General features: G+C 36.7%; 1 protein-coding gene across 1 annotated transcript; it reads left to right on the forward strand.

Annotated features, from left to right (window-relative positions):
* Nucleotides 1-883: 883 nt before the first annotated feature.
* mpp1 (membrane protein, palmitoylated 1) lies at nucleotides 884-13,123 on the forward strand. The gene is made up of 12 exons (XM_015371309.1): nucleotides 884-1,006; nucleotides 3,878-4,006; nucleotides 4,092-4,170; nucleotides 5,923-6,008; nucleotides 6,090-6,158; nucleotides 9,520-9,716; nucleotides 9,807-9,910; nucleotides 9,982-10,062; nucleotides 10,306-10,386; nucleotides 10,489-10,691; nucleotides 11,371-11,445; nucleotides 12,059-13,123. The coding sequence occupies exons 1-12, from the start codon at nucleotides 884-886 to the stop codon at nucleotides 12,233-12,235; spliced, it is 1,404 nt and encodes a 467-aa protein (XP_015226795.1). The 3' UTR covers nucleotides 12,236-13,123.
* The last annotated feature ends 3,894 nt before the right edge of the window (nucleotides 13,124-17,017 follow it).

Below are 17,017 nucleotides of genomic sequence, written 5' to 3' on the forward strand. Positions count from 1 at the left end.
TTGCATCAGTTTGAATTTCAAATTTTCTTAGATGTATCTGCTGCCAGAACTGAAAAAGCTCTGCACCAGTGTTAAAATATTCTTTTTAAGATGAGACAGTAGCTCAAAAGAGAGATGAAATGTGGATTCAATGAAAATGATTATCAGAAAATAAATCATTTCCCATCTATAACAGTAGGAAACCTAAAACTTTTTTTTTTTTCTGAATTCATGAGATATTTTTCTTACAATTTTCTCACTTATAATATTTCTCAATAACATTTCCACTTCAGAGTAAAAGTGGGACGAAATTCCTACATTTGTGGTTAATATTTATCTATTGATTATTTGTTGGGGTTGGGTTAAAGTATTTGTTGGGTTAAAGTATTTAACCTTAAAACAAAACAAACTGGGTATATTCAGTCCATCAAATTTGCACCAATAAGTAAAACATTTTTTTCTGCTTTTAGTCAACTTACAATATAACTTAAAGGACCAACTGCTTTGAAATGTTGGTAAATATACCGCTATTTAGAAAAGTAGTATTTAATGCAATACTTATTTGGAAGCTTTTTATTACACGTGGTAGTGGATTTTCCTTCAAACCGAAGTGCTGTAAATTCGGAGTTTAGCGGTGGCTCTTGAACGCAGCACCCTGACGCTCTGAGTGCAGCTGCAGCAGCAGAGGCTGCAGCCGTCACTTGTGTTTACTTGCTTCGTCAGCGGTGTCTCTGCCAGTTATCTCATGCCGCTCACCTGCTGCTGATTAAAACCTCGGACTTTTACCCCCCTCTGCGTCTTATCCCGTCTCCAGGACTCCTTATCAGCGGTTTCATCAAGCCTCCCGTGGACCTTGGTCGGGGGCAAAAGGGTCCGCTTTTTTTTTTAAACCTAACAGGGAAAGATGACGTTAAAATCCAATAAAAACGAACCTGCCCTCATACTTGAGCCGGTGAGCAGCGTCCGGACAGCCCTTTCTGATCTGTACCTGGAGCATCTCCTCCAAAACAAACCAAAGCCTGACAAGGTAAGGCCTTATTTACTCTGTCTCCCACATTATTTTTGAGCATTTGCTTCCGGGTTGCGTGTTTTAGGGTGTTCATTAATAGTTGTAGCTGTGTAAAATTACCCCAACAAATAATCAATAGATAAAGGGGCGATTTAAAGAGCTGATCGGGATCTTCTCTTTAAAATAAGAACTTGAGACTTCTGTCAAATCAGCAGGTCTTTGTCAGCAAACTCCAGTCTGTCAGCCTTTGTTAGACTCCACAAGACACTTGATTGACAATTTCACTTCTGCATTTCAACCTAAACTAAATGCATTTACAGCTGACAACTGTGTATTTCAGGCTGTAACCACAGGACACAAAACCATGCATGCTGAACATGTCAAATGATCATAAATAGGCCTTCCTCTGTTCTTTTGGGACTCCTTTTCTGACTCCTTTTTTTTTTTTTGCTCGGTTCTGCACAGATTGTTTGGTAAGTTTTCCCACAAAACTGGATCAGGAATTAGTTTCAGATGAAACTAGGTTGTTTACTTCATCTTAGTGTGATTGCAACATAAGAACAAAGATTTGGTTCCTTACTAAAATGTCCAGAAATCAGATGAAGAAAAAAATAATAATAATTTGGGGAATTGGAACTAAGCAGCCAGGGAGCAGCAGTGTTTCAGAAAGTCTTTCTGTGAAATTTGAAAGGTCAGCACTGGTGAGACTTAGAGAGGGGGAAAAAGGGGAAGAGAGGAAACTTCTTTCCTCATATCAGCAGTTTGCGATTCCAATCACAGCACTGTGCCCTTGTGCCCGGCCCTGATTTTTTATATCACTGTCTTACAGTGAGGTCACATTATCTTAACAGTAAGGACTGGTAAGCTGAGGATATCTGCAGGGGAACTCTTTATCTTGAGTTTGGAGTTGAGGATGCTTCCTGTCCTTCTCTGCTTATGTCAGTTTTGGGACCAGATAAACAGCCAGTGATGTTTAAAGCACTACTGATTGCTTTAAGCACACATTCCACTATCAGAAATCGTTTAAATCACATGATGAAACAGAGCAAAGTGAGAACTTAATGTCCTGCATGAACATTTAAAAAACCTTAATGCTATGGATGAAACCTTCAATCTGCATCCTATAAAATTTGTCATTTTGAAGGAGTGTTTTCTTATTAAATTGATCATTTTTGTCTGATAGAGCTAGTGATTCCAAGTTGCTTTATTTCAAATAGAAAACAGTTTCACTCTTGAGTAACAAATAAGTAGGTTGTGATTAAATCAGCGGAGAGAACTGATCAATGAGAAAATGACTCAGAGATTCATAGAGAAATTTCTCCTTTACAAAAACACCAGACTGTTTATTTTCCAGTGGGTAACCAGTAATTACAATCTTCTTTTTTTTTATAATTAGTTGGTGCAACATCATGCTTTAATGCAGATGCTCTGATGGAGAAATACAACAGCTTCAAAAATAGTTTGAATTTCTGTATGAGGAAGAACAGAGATGTCAGTAATGCTGCCAAAGAGCAAGAGAGAGCAATGATTACAGCAGATAACAGGAAGGCTGGAGTGTGCTCCGTTTTATCCGTATAAAGCTTCAGCTTCTAACCTTCACTCAAGGCTTCGGAATTCAAGATGATGATAAACCAAAATGCATAGAAAGAGTTAGTGGAGGAGCAGAACCATGTCATTCTTCTCCACACAGCCAGTGGGAATGTAATTGCTTTCACCATTTTCCTGTAAAGCCTGATTGAAAATTGTAGCCGTTTGAAACCTCAGCAGTTATAACTTGTAGACCTTCTGGTTGAGTCAGTGCAGGTCATTAAAGGGTCTTGTGTCACTAATCACACAGATGTCGCAGAGTTGAGATACACTGGTTGTGTAACTTGTTAATGCTGCTCACTTATTGTTTTTTTTGTTTGTTTGTTTGTTTGTTTGTTTTCTGTGTGTGTTTTAGCTCTAAGAGACAAAACAAAGTGAGTAAGGAGAACCTTAGAATTTAGGCCGTCAGGATGTTTACTGCGACACAGAGGATGTAACTTCATCTGTTAAGCATCGGGTCTTTTCCTGCACAGTTGTGACGCACAGCAGTGCAAGCAAGAGTATAAATAACTGTTGAGCTACATTTAAAAAAAAAAAAAACTGCTCCCTTGCTGTTTGTTTACTCCTGCTTATCCAATAATGCAGAAACTAGAAGCCGGATTAAGGAGGAATTCCTGGCGGTAGGCCGCACCAAGCAGCCTTTCAGGATGAAGGAAGGGGGGGGTGGAAGCAGAGTGATAATAATATTTATTGGTTTATTGTTTTCTCTGAAGATGATATCCTTTCTGCTGAGGTGGTGCTGATGTGTCGTTTTAACGCAGAAACTTTATGCTGATGCTGCAGGCCTCCCAGACCATAGTTTAGTCATTCATTTAGAAACTTTCCTTTATGCAGCAAACTCCTCTGTACTTTATTCCCTTGAAGCCAGGAGTGTCTTATCTTGTTCCCAATACATTAAATGGTCGTTCCTAGAAGGATGTTAACTCTGATGGGGACTATCTTTATGCACTTGATATAATTAGAGATGCAGTTTCACTCGGGTGTTGAATAACAAAAAAAAAAAAAAATCCTGAAAATCCAATCTTCTCTGATCACCTGATGCGGCTCCTCTCATTGTATCCATGACCACATGAAGCTGGGGGGAGCAAATGGCAGGAGGTGCTTAATCAGGTGTTAAAAAACCAGGTTAATATTCAACCATAAACACACAGTGAAGCTGCTAATGAAACACAGCTGTTTGGAGACATGAGTATAAATATTAGTAGAAATGTTGGAGGGTTTCTGTTTCAATGGATTTCTATGTGAATTTCAGCATTATTCCTTCCTTTAACGTTTCCCATCTTCAAATTTCTGTCCCTTCAGGCGGCTATGCAAGCCATTGAGAGCAGAGGAGCTGAGTTCTACACCAATGGTTGTACCGGACACATGAACGGCTCAGAGCTATCCAGGATGAAGGAAGTAGCCTTTGAGAAGAACCCCTCAGAGCCGATGGTATGCATGCTCTCCGCCCAGAAGGCCGTCGCTTTGTGTTTGGATATCAACTGATTCCTCCTTTTGGTCCGTTTCTCATCTGTAGGGTGTCACTCTGAAAATAAATGAAAAGCAGCGCTGCACGGTGGCCAGAATATTACACGGTGGGATGATCCACAGACAAGGTGATTATTTTTTCTTCAGGATATGTTCCAGGTGATGTTGGGGGATAATATAAGGATGCATCCATTCAGTTGACAGACAGGCTCAAATGTATGCATACCCTGAAACTCATATTTGGATTGGTATGCTTTAGCAAGATTAGAGAAAAGCCAGACCTATTCTGCGTTTCCGGCTTGATTTTTTAAAATTTTTTTCTAACTTTGAAAGTGAAACATCACCCTCAGATGTAAGGAATTTTGTTAGGAAGTGTAGAAGACATTTTTAATTATAATCCGTTACTTTAAATAGAAGTTAACACTGAAATAAAAAGCAAGTTTTAATGTATCCATGTTATACATTGAAATTTTAAATAAGAAAATGATGTAATAATAATAAAATAAAAAAATCTAAAGAGTTTTTTGAAGTAGAAAATAATTGTTCAGTTTAGGGTATAGACAATTTCCTGATTCACATATTTTATAAAACACCTGAACTTACGTTTATGTTGTCTTTCTTTTTTATGGCTAAATGAGAGCAGTGGTCCCTTTTTTAAGGTTAAAATGTATTTATTTTTTTCATTATTTATTTCATTATTTCAAGCTAAAAGATTGATCTTATCGGTATGTAATATATGGTTACCGAAAATCGGGATATTTTGCCAAATTTATTTATTCTATTTTTTTTTCCCCACTCCCCAATTTGAGAGTTGATACAGCTTTCAGTCCTCAGAGGACTGTAGACTCTCAAGCCTGGTGGTGGTATTATGATGCTGTGGGATTGTTTTAGTTTATTGTCTAAATGAAATCTGATAAGTAGATGGAATTATGAAGAGCTTTAGATTTTTTAACTTCATCTCAAATCCTCAAGCAAGCATGGTGCTCCAGCACAACAGTGATTACATGATATTTAAAAATGTTGCAATTGCAGTATATTGATAAATGTTATAGGGGGCACTATGCATGTTTAGTATAGGTCAATGTCATTCATCTAAAATGTGAGCCCCTCCTGCCATGAGAATCTGTCCAATTTGCTAAATATGACATTGGCATATTACATATGAGGTTGGTAATGCTTAATTGCACAACTATTACAAATTATACTTTGCTGTATAAATGTTACATTAACTGGTATTGCAATGATCATGTATTCACAATTTATTGTGCAGCCCTAACTGTCATTTAAAATCCATACAATAACCAGTTAAAAAGCAAAATAAAAAACAGCACCTCGGGATTAGATAAAGTATGCCAACTGCTGGAAATGCCCAGAACTCCCTCTCATTAAAAATGTATGAAGTATGCTTTAAGAGCCACATCTGGGCCAGAAAACATGGCTTCTCTGCAACTTGCGCAGGGGAATTTTTTCAAATATTTGCCAATGTGTATCAAATATTTAACCCTTCATGTGTTATTTTGATTTGAGAAAATCCACCACCATATGTAAAAAAAAATTAAAAAAAACAAACAACAGGCTCAGGATGTAGGGTGTGCTACTGATTATAGCAGCCTTGCTTCTGTCCCTGAGCAGCTTTGACTACAATTTAGCTAGCTGCTGTCAGCGTGTGAATGGGTGAATAATAATGTGAAGCTCTTGAGTCCTTGGACTTTTTAAAGGGGTATGTAAATTCAGGTTATTGAACATTTACCATTCAACCTCTAGAATACATTTTGGATGCATCAGTAAAGGCCAGAATAACCTAGATTTTTTTTTTTTTAAATTAAGGTTAGAATAGCAGCAGAAACCCTTAGAAATACATGTGGGTTATTTGTTTGCAGGCTCTATACACGAAGGGGATGAGATAGCAGAAATCAATGGGAAAAGTGTGACGAACCATTCTGTTGATCAGCTACAGAAGATTCTGGTGAGTTGGACACTTTAAAGTATCATCCAGCTTTTAATTGCACCTCTCTTGGTTACTAATGTCTTGAAAAACCTCCTGCAGAAAGAAACAACTGGCGTGGTTACAATGAAGATCATCCCTAAGATGCAGAATCGCTCCAGAATCTGCGAGGTAATATCGACGCCATGCACGCTTTAGTTATGGCATTTCTTTTTCTTTTTTTCCATGTCGGAGATGAAGTGTAACTTTTATTTCTTCACTTTTTTCATATTTATAAAGGTTTTGTTTAGGTCCATCTGCTCTTAGTCAGTGAGTAAATCAGGTGACTATGAAATTAGTTCCTGTTAAAGGGTAATCTTACCTGTAGTTATAGTTGTCTAGCCTAGTTGAAACGCACTAATGGTGGGTTTCATACTGCCATCTACTGGACACAGCAGGCATGCTATTCCATCATCCAGCCTTCTGCCAAGAAAATGGCTGCTCTTGATCAAAAGTACACCGAACCACAGCTTTTGAAATGCTGCTGATTGTTCATTTAAAGTGAAATGGATTTATTTTAAATGAAAAAGTTTTTTGTTTTGTTTTTTCTCCAATGCTTCGTGTTTGCTATAATCAGTGATGGCAACCTAGCTTCCAGTTTGTACTTCATTAGTTGGTTTAGTGGGACATTCTTCGTGTACTATCACAAAAAGAACATGGATTTAGTGACCCAGCACTTTGTTTAGTTTTGATGCATCTAGTGGGGATATTATGTTTCTGTAACCTGGAAAAGGAAACAGTTGAATGTCTTGCAAAATCACTAATATACAGCTGCGTTCTTGCACTTATTGACACCCTTGCTAAAGCTTCAGGGATTTTGTTCCTTTTATTGCAGAGGCATAATTTTGTTTCATCACGATTATTATTTCATTCCGAATAAATTTATTCAGATTATTGGTTATATTTTACAAAGGAAAATTCAAAGGATTTTAAGATATCTGTTGCTGGGGTGCCAAAAAGTAAAGAGGATATTATTCATTTTCAAAAAAACAAACTAAAAAAAGAAAAACATAAAATTGACACCTGAAACATCTACTTGCATTTGGTGAATCTCTCATGCTCCGTACTAAAAGTTGTCCCTGAACTTTTCTCGCTATGCTCCAGACTGTTTATCGATTACTCTACATTTGCTGCAGCGTTCCATAGTAGTGACATCAAAACAATTCATATTTAGCTTAGCGTAGCTGATAGCAAAATGAAAAGTACCAACTCTTTATATCTAAGGGTTAGTAATACTCCTTTCTCCTGGGGTGAAGGTAATACAGATTTGTTTTATAAATTGGAATACTAGTAAAACAATTGTTTCAGTACCTCAGGTCTCTAAATAAAGTATATCTTATTTAGATTATTTACACACAAACTGATTTTAATTGTGCATACAGTGGTCTGCAAAAGTTTGGGCAACCTTGTTAATTTCCATGGTTTTCCTTCATAAATCGTTGGTTCTTAGGATAAAAAAAAATCAGTTAAATATATCATATAGGAGACAAACACAGTGATATTTGAGAAGTGAAACGAAGTTTATACCATTTACAGGAAGTGTGCAATAATTGTTTAAACAAAATTAGGCATGTGCATAAATTTGGGCACCACAATAAAAAAAAAACCCTCAATATTTAGTAGATCCCCCTTTTGCAGAAATAACTGCTTTTAAACGCTTCCTATAGCTCCCTATGAGAGTCTGGATTCTGGTTGGAGGTATTTTGGACCATTCCTCTTTACAAAACACCTCTAATTCATCCAGGTTTGATGGTTTCTGAGCATGGACAGCTCTCTTTAAGTCACACCACAGATTTTAAATAATATTCAGGTCTGTGGACTGAGATGGCCATTCCAGAACATTGTACTTGTTCCTCTGCATGAATGCCGTAGTAGATTTTGAGCAGTGTTTAGGGTCATTGTCCTGTTGAAAGATCCAGCCCCGGCGCAGCTTCAGCCTTGTCACTGATTCCTGGACATTGGTCTCCAGAATCTGTTGATATTTGGTGGAATCCATGCGTCCCTCAACTTTAACAAGATTCCCAGTCCCTGCACTGGCCACACAGGCCCACAGCAGGATGGAACCACCACCAAATTTTACTGTAGGCAGCAGGTGTTTTTCTAGGAATGCTGTGTTGTTTTTCCTCCATGCATGACACCCCTTGTTACTGTATGTCCAAATAACTCAATTTTAGTTTCATCAGTCCACAGCACCTTATTCCAAAAGGAAGCCGGCTTGTCCAAATGTGCTTTAGCATACCTCAAGCGGCTTTGTTTGTGATGTGGGCGGAGAAAAGGCTTCCTCCGCATCACTCTTGCATGCAGCATCTCCTTGTGTAAAGTGCGTGCAATAGTTGTACGATGCACAATGACTCCATCTGCAGCAAGATCATGTTGTTTGTCTTTGGTGCTGGCCTGTGGGTTGACTTTGACTGTTCTAACCATTCTTCGCTTCTGTTTATCCGTGATTTTCCTTGGTCTGCCATTTCGATCCTTAACTTGAACTGTGCCTGTGGTCTTCCATTTCCTGACTATGTTCCTAACTGTCGAAACGGACAACTGATATCTCTTAGACAGCTTTCGGTATCCTTCCCCTAATTCATGATGGTGAACAATCTTTGTTTTCAGGTCATGTGACAGTAGTTTGAGGCTCCAATGTCGCTACTCTTCATAGAAGATTCACAGAGGAGGGAAACTTACAATTGCCCCCCTTTAAATACTCTCTCATAATTGGGTTCACCAGTGTATGTAGGTCAAGGGTCACTGAGCTTCCCAAACAAATTCTGATTTCCAATAATTGGTTCTAGAGATTTTTAAATCAGTAAAATGACAACAGTGCCCAAATTTATGCACATGCCTAATTTAGTTAAAACAATTATTGCACACTTCCTGTAAATGGTATAAACTTCGTTTCACCTCTCAAATATCACAGTGTTTGTCTCCTATATGATATATTTAACTGATTTTTTTTTTATTCTAAGAACCAACGATTTCTGAAGGAAAATCATGGAAATTAACAAGGTTGCCCAAACTTTTGCAGACCACTGTATTTCCTCCACTTATGCTTATGAAAGAAACTTAAAAAGGTATATCAGATAAATAAATAAAAAAAATCATAGAAATGTTGGAAACCTATATTTAATATCATCATAATCTAATTTTAATCTGACAAATGTGACCAATTGGAACACATTTTAATTTGTAAGACCTAACTAATTGGAATATATCCTTGTTTTGTTTTGTGCTCCTGAAGCAAAAAGTTCTCATGTTATCAATGAGAAACCTTTATATTGCCACTTTTTTCTGAAACTTTTACTTCAGTTCAAGGTTTCAGATCTCAGAGATATTTATGCCGTTTTAAACAAATTAATAATCCAAATGGCTTACTGGTATATCTTCTTTTTTTAAAGAACAAAATATGCCCAACAAGAATAGCTAGTCTGCATAGATAATATATTAATAATTATTCTTCCTTTTTTCTTTAACCTAGTTTCAATCTGATCCTAATCTGCAGATGTACATGAGGGCTCAGTTTGACTACGACCCATCCAAGGACGACCTCATCCCGTGCAAAGAGGCCGGCTTAAAGTTTCAGACCGGCGACATCATCCACATCATCAACAAGCAGGATCCAAACTGGTGGCAGGGCAGAGTGGAGAACAGTGCTGTAGACTTTGCTGGACTGATACCCTCTCCAGAACTCCAAGAATGGTAAACAACCCTAAAGTGCCTCGTCCTGCAGTGTGAAAAATGCATTCCACAGATGCCGGCTTGATATGTGTATTTTTATTTTTTTTGTAGGAGGGTGGCCAGTAAAAGCAAGGCCAAACAGGGCAGTCAGTCCTGCAGCCCGTTTGGAAAGAAAAAGAAGTGCAAAGACAAGTACCTTGCCAAACACAGCTCTAGTGAGTGTGCTTTTCTTATCACTAATCCTATGTTGTGAGCTTATCTAAACAAATCAACTCTGTTCCTGCAGTTTTTGACCAGCTGGATGTGATATCCTATGAGGAGGTTGTGAGGCTCCCTGCGTTTAAAAGGAAAACTCTGGTGCTCATTGGTGAGCTTTAACATGTTCATACTGCCTTTAGTTTAGTAGGAATTCACACTTTTCAAGAATTTGGTTTCAGATTTTCAAAATAAAACTTGTAATGTTCACACATATTCAGCACATAAATGCAGAAATGCACTTTTTAATTTAATTTTGATTAATTATAATTTTATTCAAATAATTATTATTCAAGCGACGCTTTGAGAAAAATTACCTTCAAAGATGTAATTAAGAGAATTCTGCTCCTCCTAGGGGCCCCTGGTGTTGGAAGGAGAAACATCAAAAGTGCTCTTTTAACAAAATACCCTGAGAAATTCTCCTACCCTGCACCACGTGAGCAGACTTTTCACCTGTTTTTGCAGCTCATATAGCGATTCTGCACGCTTCTCATTGGCTGATTTTTTTACATATTTTTTTTACTTTGAATCTACACAGACACCACCAGACCACAGCGTAAGGACGAGGAGGACGGAAAGGAGTATTACTTCATGTCAAATGAAGACATGACCAAGTGCATTTCTAGAAACGAGCTGCTGGAGTACGGAAGCTTTCAGGGATTCATGTTTGGAACCAAGTTTGAAACGATCCATAAGATCCACGAACAGGACAAGATTGCAGTGTTGGACATAGAACCACAGGTCAGAAATCATTATTTCAATTCTTTTTACTAGTGTTGGGCATAGACTTGTTTTTTAATCTAGATTAGTCTCACTGTAACCTTTGAATTAATCTAGATTAAAATTGCTCATTTGAATCCTGCCACAAGCATTCATGATATGTGTGTGCTATCGCCAGAAAAATGTTTACTTTTTTATGTTTGCAAAATCACAAGTATTTTTTTCTTCTTCCTTAAGATTTTGAAAAAATTAAAAAATACTTTTTTTGCTAATTTGTTCATGTGTTTTTGCTGCAAAAAAGTGTGTGTGTCCCACTTCCAATTATAAATGTCCTATTTTAACAAAAAAGTGTTTACAAAAAATCTGTAATACACGTCGCCTCTATCAACTTTTCATCTTTCTCCACTGCGTGGTGGTCTTGTATTCTCCTACCATTTGCACATCTTTATTTTTGGCACCCACTTAATGCCAATAGCCTTGCACTGTGGGGCGATTCTAACAAATTAAATTAGTAGATGTTAATCTGCTTTTAGCATTTTAAGAGCATTTGAAATAAATCAATGCACAATAATGTCCATTTTAAAAGCTTCTTTTAAAAATCTAAGAATCACTTCAGGAACTTTAAATTGAGATTGGTTAGTGTTAAAAAAAAAAAATCTAATGTTCATTCTAATGTTGATTAAATCATTTCTCCTTTCAGACCCTGAAGCTTGTTCGGACTGCGGATTTTGCTCCTCTTGTGGTTTTCATCGCTCCCACTAACACAGCTCCACAGGTGATAATAAGAGAGAAAAAACAGTGCCTTTAAAACTGTATAAACCACTCAGCAAAAAATGTATCTAAATAAGTCATTTTTTAAATTAATATAAGTGCATTTTGTCTTGAATTGAGTTCAATGTGAAACTTGGAACAAGACAATTTACATTTAAAATAAGATTTCAAGTGCTTATTATCTAATTATCTTATTTTAAGAGTAAATATACTCGTTCCATTGGCAAATCAACTTATTTACCTGCTCAAATTTTGGGTAAATATATTTGATTTAATAAATATTAACTTATTTCTAGATCGTTTTTGCAGTGTAGTTTGGTTTGGAGTTTTTGGTACACTATCGCAAACTTGTTTATATGTGTATTGCATGTTATTTTTGGTGATTGGGTTAAAGAGAGTCTAAATATGCCATAAAATGTTGAGATATTTTTCTAGTAAATGTAAGAAATCATAACACACTTTCCTTAAAGTTTATGCTGCTCTCTGTTGATCTGTCATGTAGATTCTGTAATTAGAAAAGGGTATAAATACTTTTAAAAGACACTAATTCGAAAGCTCAACAGACTAATCTACTAATAAAACTATAATATAATGTTTCTTTTCTTTTTGTTTTTCAGACGGAAAACATTCAGATGATCCAGAAAGAGTCTGATGCCATTTTGAGCACATATGGACACTTCTTTGATGTGGTTCTCGTCAACAATGACGTAGATGAAAGCGTTAAAGGGGTGGAGGAGGCCATGGAGCAGGCCACCTCCACTCCACAGTGGGTGCCTATATCCTGGGTCTACTAGAGGCTCTCTGGCACCAGTTTTATTCAAAAGCGGTGCAATATCACTCCTTACACCAAACTTCCGAGTTAGCAGCATATTTGATCACCGGATTGTTGTTTGCACAAAAAAAGCAATATGTTGAAAGGATAATCTCAGGAGGGGTGTTTCAGATATCTCCAGGAGGTCAGTATAGGTGCCCCACACATTTAAGGTTGCTGATAGATTATCAAATGCAAAACGGGACCTCAACTGTGAAAGAAAGAAATGCTTTAAAATAAATGGAAATAGTCAAATGAAACATCACCTGGAATGCTCCCTTTTTTTCTGATCCCATTAGATGAAATGAGACTATTAGCTTCTTCTGTTTGTGTCACTCCATATATTCAGCACAAAAGCAACCAAGTCAACCACTATCTGATGGGGTACTGTAAAAGCACTTTCAGCAAATTAAAAAAATAAACTGATCATAACTCCTAGCATTGTTGCAGCTTTGTTTTTCATGGTGTTTTCTTTTTCTCCCTAAAACTTACTGTAAATGCATTCAGGTAACTCAACTGATTTAAAAAGATGCATATTGCCAAAACCTTTCAGATAACTCTTTTAGGAATAATAGCAGTATGTTGTAAACAGTGGTTAAAGCTCAGGTCCTTACACTAACTTTTTTTTTTTTATGCACATCTACAGGAGTATTTATAAGATCACTGATGAATTTCTATCTCTGGCGACAGTTTTAACTCCCATTGATCTTTATTTATTCACTGGATTGCTGATAGGCTGTTGGTAGTACACAGTGCTGTAAAGTTACCAGCCGCCATATTGGTACTCCCTAGTTAGACCGGTCACAATGTAAACAATACGTGTGCCACAGCATCAAACAACGATGATGTTCTCATTTCCAGGGGGGGTTAAGACTTATAAAGATAAATTCATCATTTTGACACACACTTGCTGTTTCATAGCATCGGTAGATTACTGTAATTTATGGTAAGAAAAATAGACACATCACATTGCATATTCAGTATGAAGTCTGTAAATCACGTATTATAACATATTATACAAATCCATCAGAACAAAATTAGTGTGTTCATGGAGCATAAAAATACTTTAGTCAGATTACAAGCACACATTATCTGATGATGTGCCAAAAGTGCTAAATTGATTATGTGATATACGTGTATTTATTACATTGTTATGGTAATTACATTAAAGGTATTTTTATGGCATGACTCAGTGAAAGGAGGGAGTACCAAGATGGTGGCAGGAGACTTCAGTTTATTCGGTCTATCAGCAATCCAGTGAATAGAGATCAGTTTTTCCTCTAAGGCTCCTTTAAATTTACAAACTCTTATATTCTTCCCTTATTTCCTTTTTTTTTTTTTTTATATAATTTTTATTTTATTTTTCTGATTATTTACTAACCTGTGTCTCTGATGGAGCTGAATATTAATTAAATGGAAATAAAACTGCGGTGATAATTTTTTCGGACATTTTACATGTTCACAGAGTACAGTACGTGTACTGCTGTATTTTTGAAAACAGTTTTACATATAGGTTACTGCAGTCGTCAAATTTAGCTTCTTCCATCTCTGAAATCACATCCTATCTAATATTACCATTTGGGTTTGTTCTACTCTGTTGTTACTTCTGTATTGGACAACCCCAGATACTTGGATGGACAAGCCTGTTCAGCTGGTCCAAAATCCTTTTGCTGGTAAAAGAGGAGTGCACGATTCCCTTAGTGTCCTCACTGAACTCTGTGTATTTTTTATTTTTTATTTTTTTACTATTGTTTTTATGTGTTTGAAGCAATTAGATGTTTTGTTTGTGATATGTAGCATGTTCCCTCTGTAGAACACGGAGGTCACAAAACGTTCTGCTGTTCATCTTCCCTATTACCATGGAGGCAGAGCTTTATCTTTACTGCTCCCAGTTGTAGGAATGATCGCCGCTCTGTGAGGATGGTCTACACGTTCAATGATTTTCAAAGTATTTTAAAGACTAATAACTTGGCTTCTGACTTCAGTTGAGCAGAAGTCTCAGGCTGGTTTCATCAGTTATGTTCCATTCTTTCTGTTTTACCCTGCCTTTATTCTATTAGTTTTATTGCTGTTTTATGTTTTATTTCTTCCACGGACCTGTACAGCATTTTTGTCACCTTTGGTGTGCAAAGCCATCAATAAATCAATGAATTGATTGATTTCCATAAAGGCTGCATGTTGGTGCAGTCCTGGGTTTGATTCCTAGCCTTCGGCGTTTCTGCATGTTCTCCCTGTGAGAGGGGGTTCTCTGCAGGTACTCCACTGTGCTCCCACAGTCCAAAAGCATGACTGTTTCTGTAGGTTAACCATCTCTAAATTGGCCTTAAGTGTGTGTCTGTGTTGCCCTGTGATAGTACGGCCACCTTTTCAGGGTATACCTCGACTTCTTCCCCATAGACTGCTTGAAATTGGTAAATCTTCATATGTTGTTTTAGTGTAAAACATGAATTGTTTTGTTTTTATTCTACAAAAAGTATATTACATGTTGGGTTTTAAATATAGCAGTTTCTGCCTTTTCATAAACTCAAACATTTACTATATAAGCAAGAAAGCAGGAACCACCTTACTTCCCTAATGCATGGATTCAACAAACTCTTGGCCCCAGAGAACAGCTATTCCAGCTCAGTGCGATTGGGCTTCATTCCATTGGTCCTCTGCATGTGTTGGTTTTGCATCACAAACTGAGTGAATACTTTAAAGACGGAACAGGTTTTCTTCATGATCAATGTTTGGAGATTGGACTGACCACTCTTAGTTCTTTTGATTTTGAAGCAAGATCCAGCCCACAAATTGGCATCTTGGGGTCCATCGACTTCTTATGGTTTGAAAAGGCATTTCCTAACCTAGTGAGACCTCTTCTATTTTGACATGTTCAAACCCATTTATCAGCCATGGTGTGAGGTAAATGGGTTTGATTCTATTGAGTGAAAAACATTCCCATCGAGTGCCACCTGTGCCACCATGCTCCTCTGTATAATGTGAGGATTTGGGGGTTGATTGACAAACTGTTTGGACCCAACAGCACTACTTGCAACAATCTAAATAAATGTGGCATTTTTTTCTCTTTTTGGCCAGCAAATGCTTCGTTATAATCTCTTCAAACTACCTGATCTCTTCTAATTATGACCATACCCACTGGTAACTGAACACCTTCATTCATCACTAATGAGCTAATCATGGTCGACTCATTTTGGCTAATCGTTGATCCATACTGATGGTAATTTTCTAAATGTCTGTCTCGTTTTTCTTTCTTTGATTTTCTAAGCATTGAAGACGATCTTAGCTGAGCCACTTATCATTTTTACACTGTTTTTCACATGTTGACATGATTTCCCCTCCTTTATCAACTTTTCACAGCACCATGTTTCCTCTGACCAATGTTTGGAATGATCACTCCGTGGCTTTCAGATATAATCGGCACTTTCATTTGATGCCTTTCTTATTATTATAACAGACTTTTTGTTTACATATTGAATGATCTCAATTATAGAACGCAGTATAGTTATTATTCTAAAACCACTTTTTTTTTTTAGCCTAAGACTAAACAGCACATATGTCATGGCAGAATCTGTTTGCTTATTACCTTTCTACACTCATATCTGCTGTCTGCACTTTCTTCGAGAGATGGATTTATCTTGGTCGCTATGTTGGGCAGCTTTCATTTTTTTACAGTGCCGTATTTTAGTTGCTTTAAATTAAACGTCAGTCACTCTGTACCAAATTTCATAGGGCATCATATTTTTTTTAAAAACGATGTAACAAAAAGTTGAGTTTGTTATATAATTAAGCAATGGTTAAATTTTGACTTAAAAGTGTTATGATGAATTGAAAAAGACACAACCTGCTTTAAAAGCATGATTATGGTTTGTGTTTTAAATAAGATTTAAAACAATTAACCTTCTTTTACCATACTGCAGTTTTTTTCACATCCACAGCGCAAAGGAAATAATTCCGGGTGACTGACTAGAAAGACAATGTAATTGAAATCAAAGCAATGGCTAGGCTTGATGCTCATCAACCATGTTTATTTTTATTTTTTTCACTTTCATTTGAAAGTTCCCACAGCACAATAAGACCACCTGTGCTCCCTTTGAGTGTTTTCAAGTAGAATACTCAAAATCAGTTCTCTAATAATGAATAACTGAGATATGCACCTCTAAAATAGGTCATTTGCTGGAAAAAAGATAGCAATAATAAAGTCAAATGTTAGGATTTCTAATATATATATAGGTTTCATTCAAGATGAAAACTCTTCTTTTTAAATACATCCCATACTGGCATAGTCTAGGTTAACCTAGTTTGAAATTGGTAAATAACCTCATGGAAATAACATAATAATAATAAAAAAAAAACAATTAACAATTAATTGATTCTGAAGAATAGTTGTTACTTGCAGCCTTTCTTGGTGTGCTCACATTCCTCAGACCTGTCGTCACTGGAACAGGAAAAGTTAACTTGGAGTTGAGAACCACAGACAAATAATGTATTACCGTATGTATTTATGCAGCTGTGGTATCAATTTCAGTTTAATTTACTAAAATTCACCAATTTATTTATCTTCCAGGTTTTACTTTGCTGCATAATTACATGAACTATAACTGTGTGTATCATTTGGGTTAAAGTTTGGTGTCAATAGACCATAGCATTGTGACAGAGACTGTTTCTAGAGGAAAGACTTTCTTTTTGGGTGACACTCAGGGACATACAGTTGTCATCTGGCGCCATCAGGTGGTTGACTTTAAAACCACAGGCACTGTTAGCAAAA

Source organism: Cyprinodon variegatus, unplaced genomic scaffold, assembly GCF_000732505.1.
Source record: "Cyprinodon variegatus isolate N-32 unplaced genomic scaffold, C_variegatus-1.0 Scaffold56, whole genome shotgun sequence".
In the NCBI taxonomy this organism is placed as follows: Eukaryota; Metazoa; Chordata; class Actinopteri; order Cyprinodontiformes; family Cyprinodontidae; genus Cyprinodon; species Cyprinodon variegatus.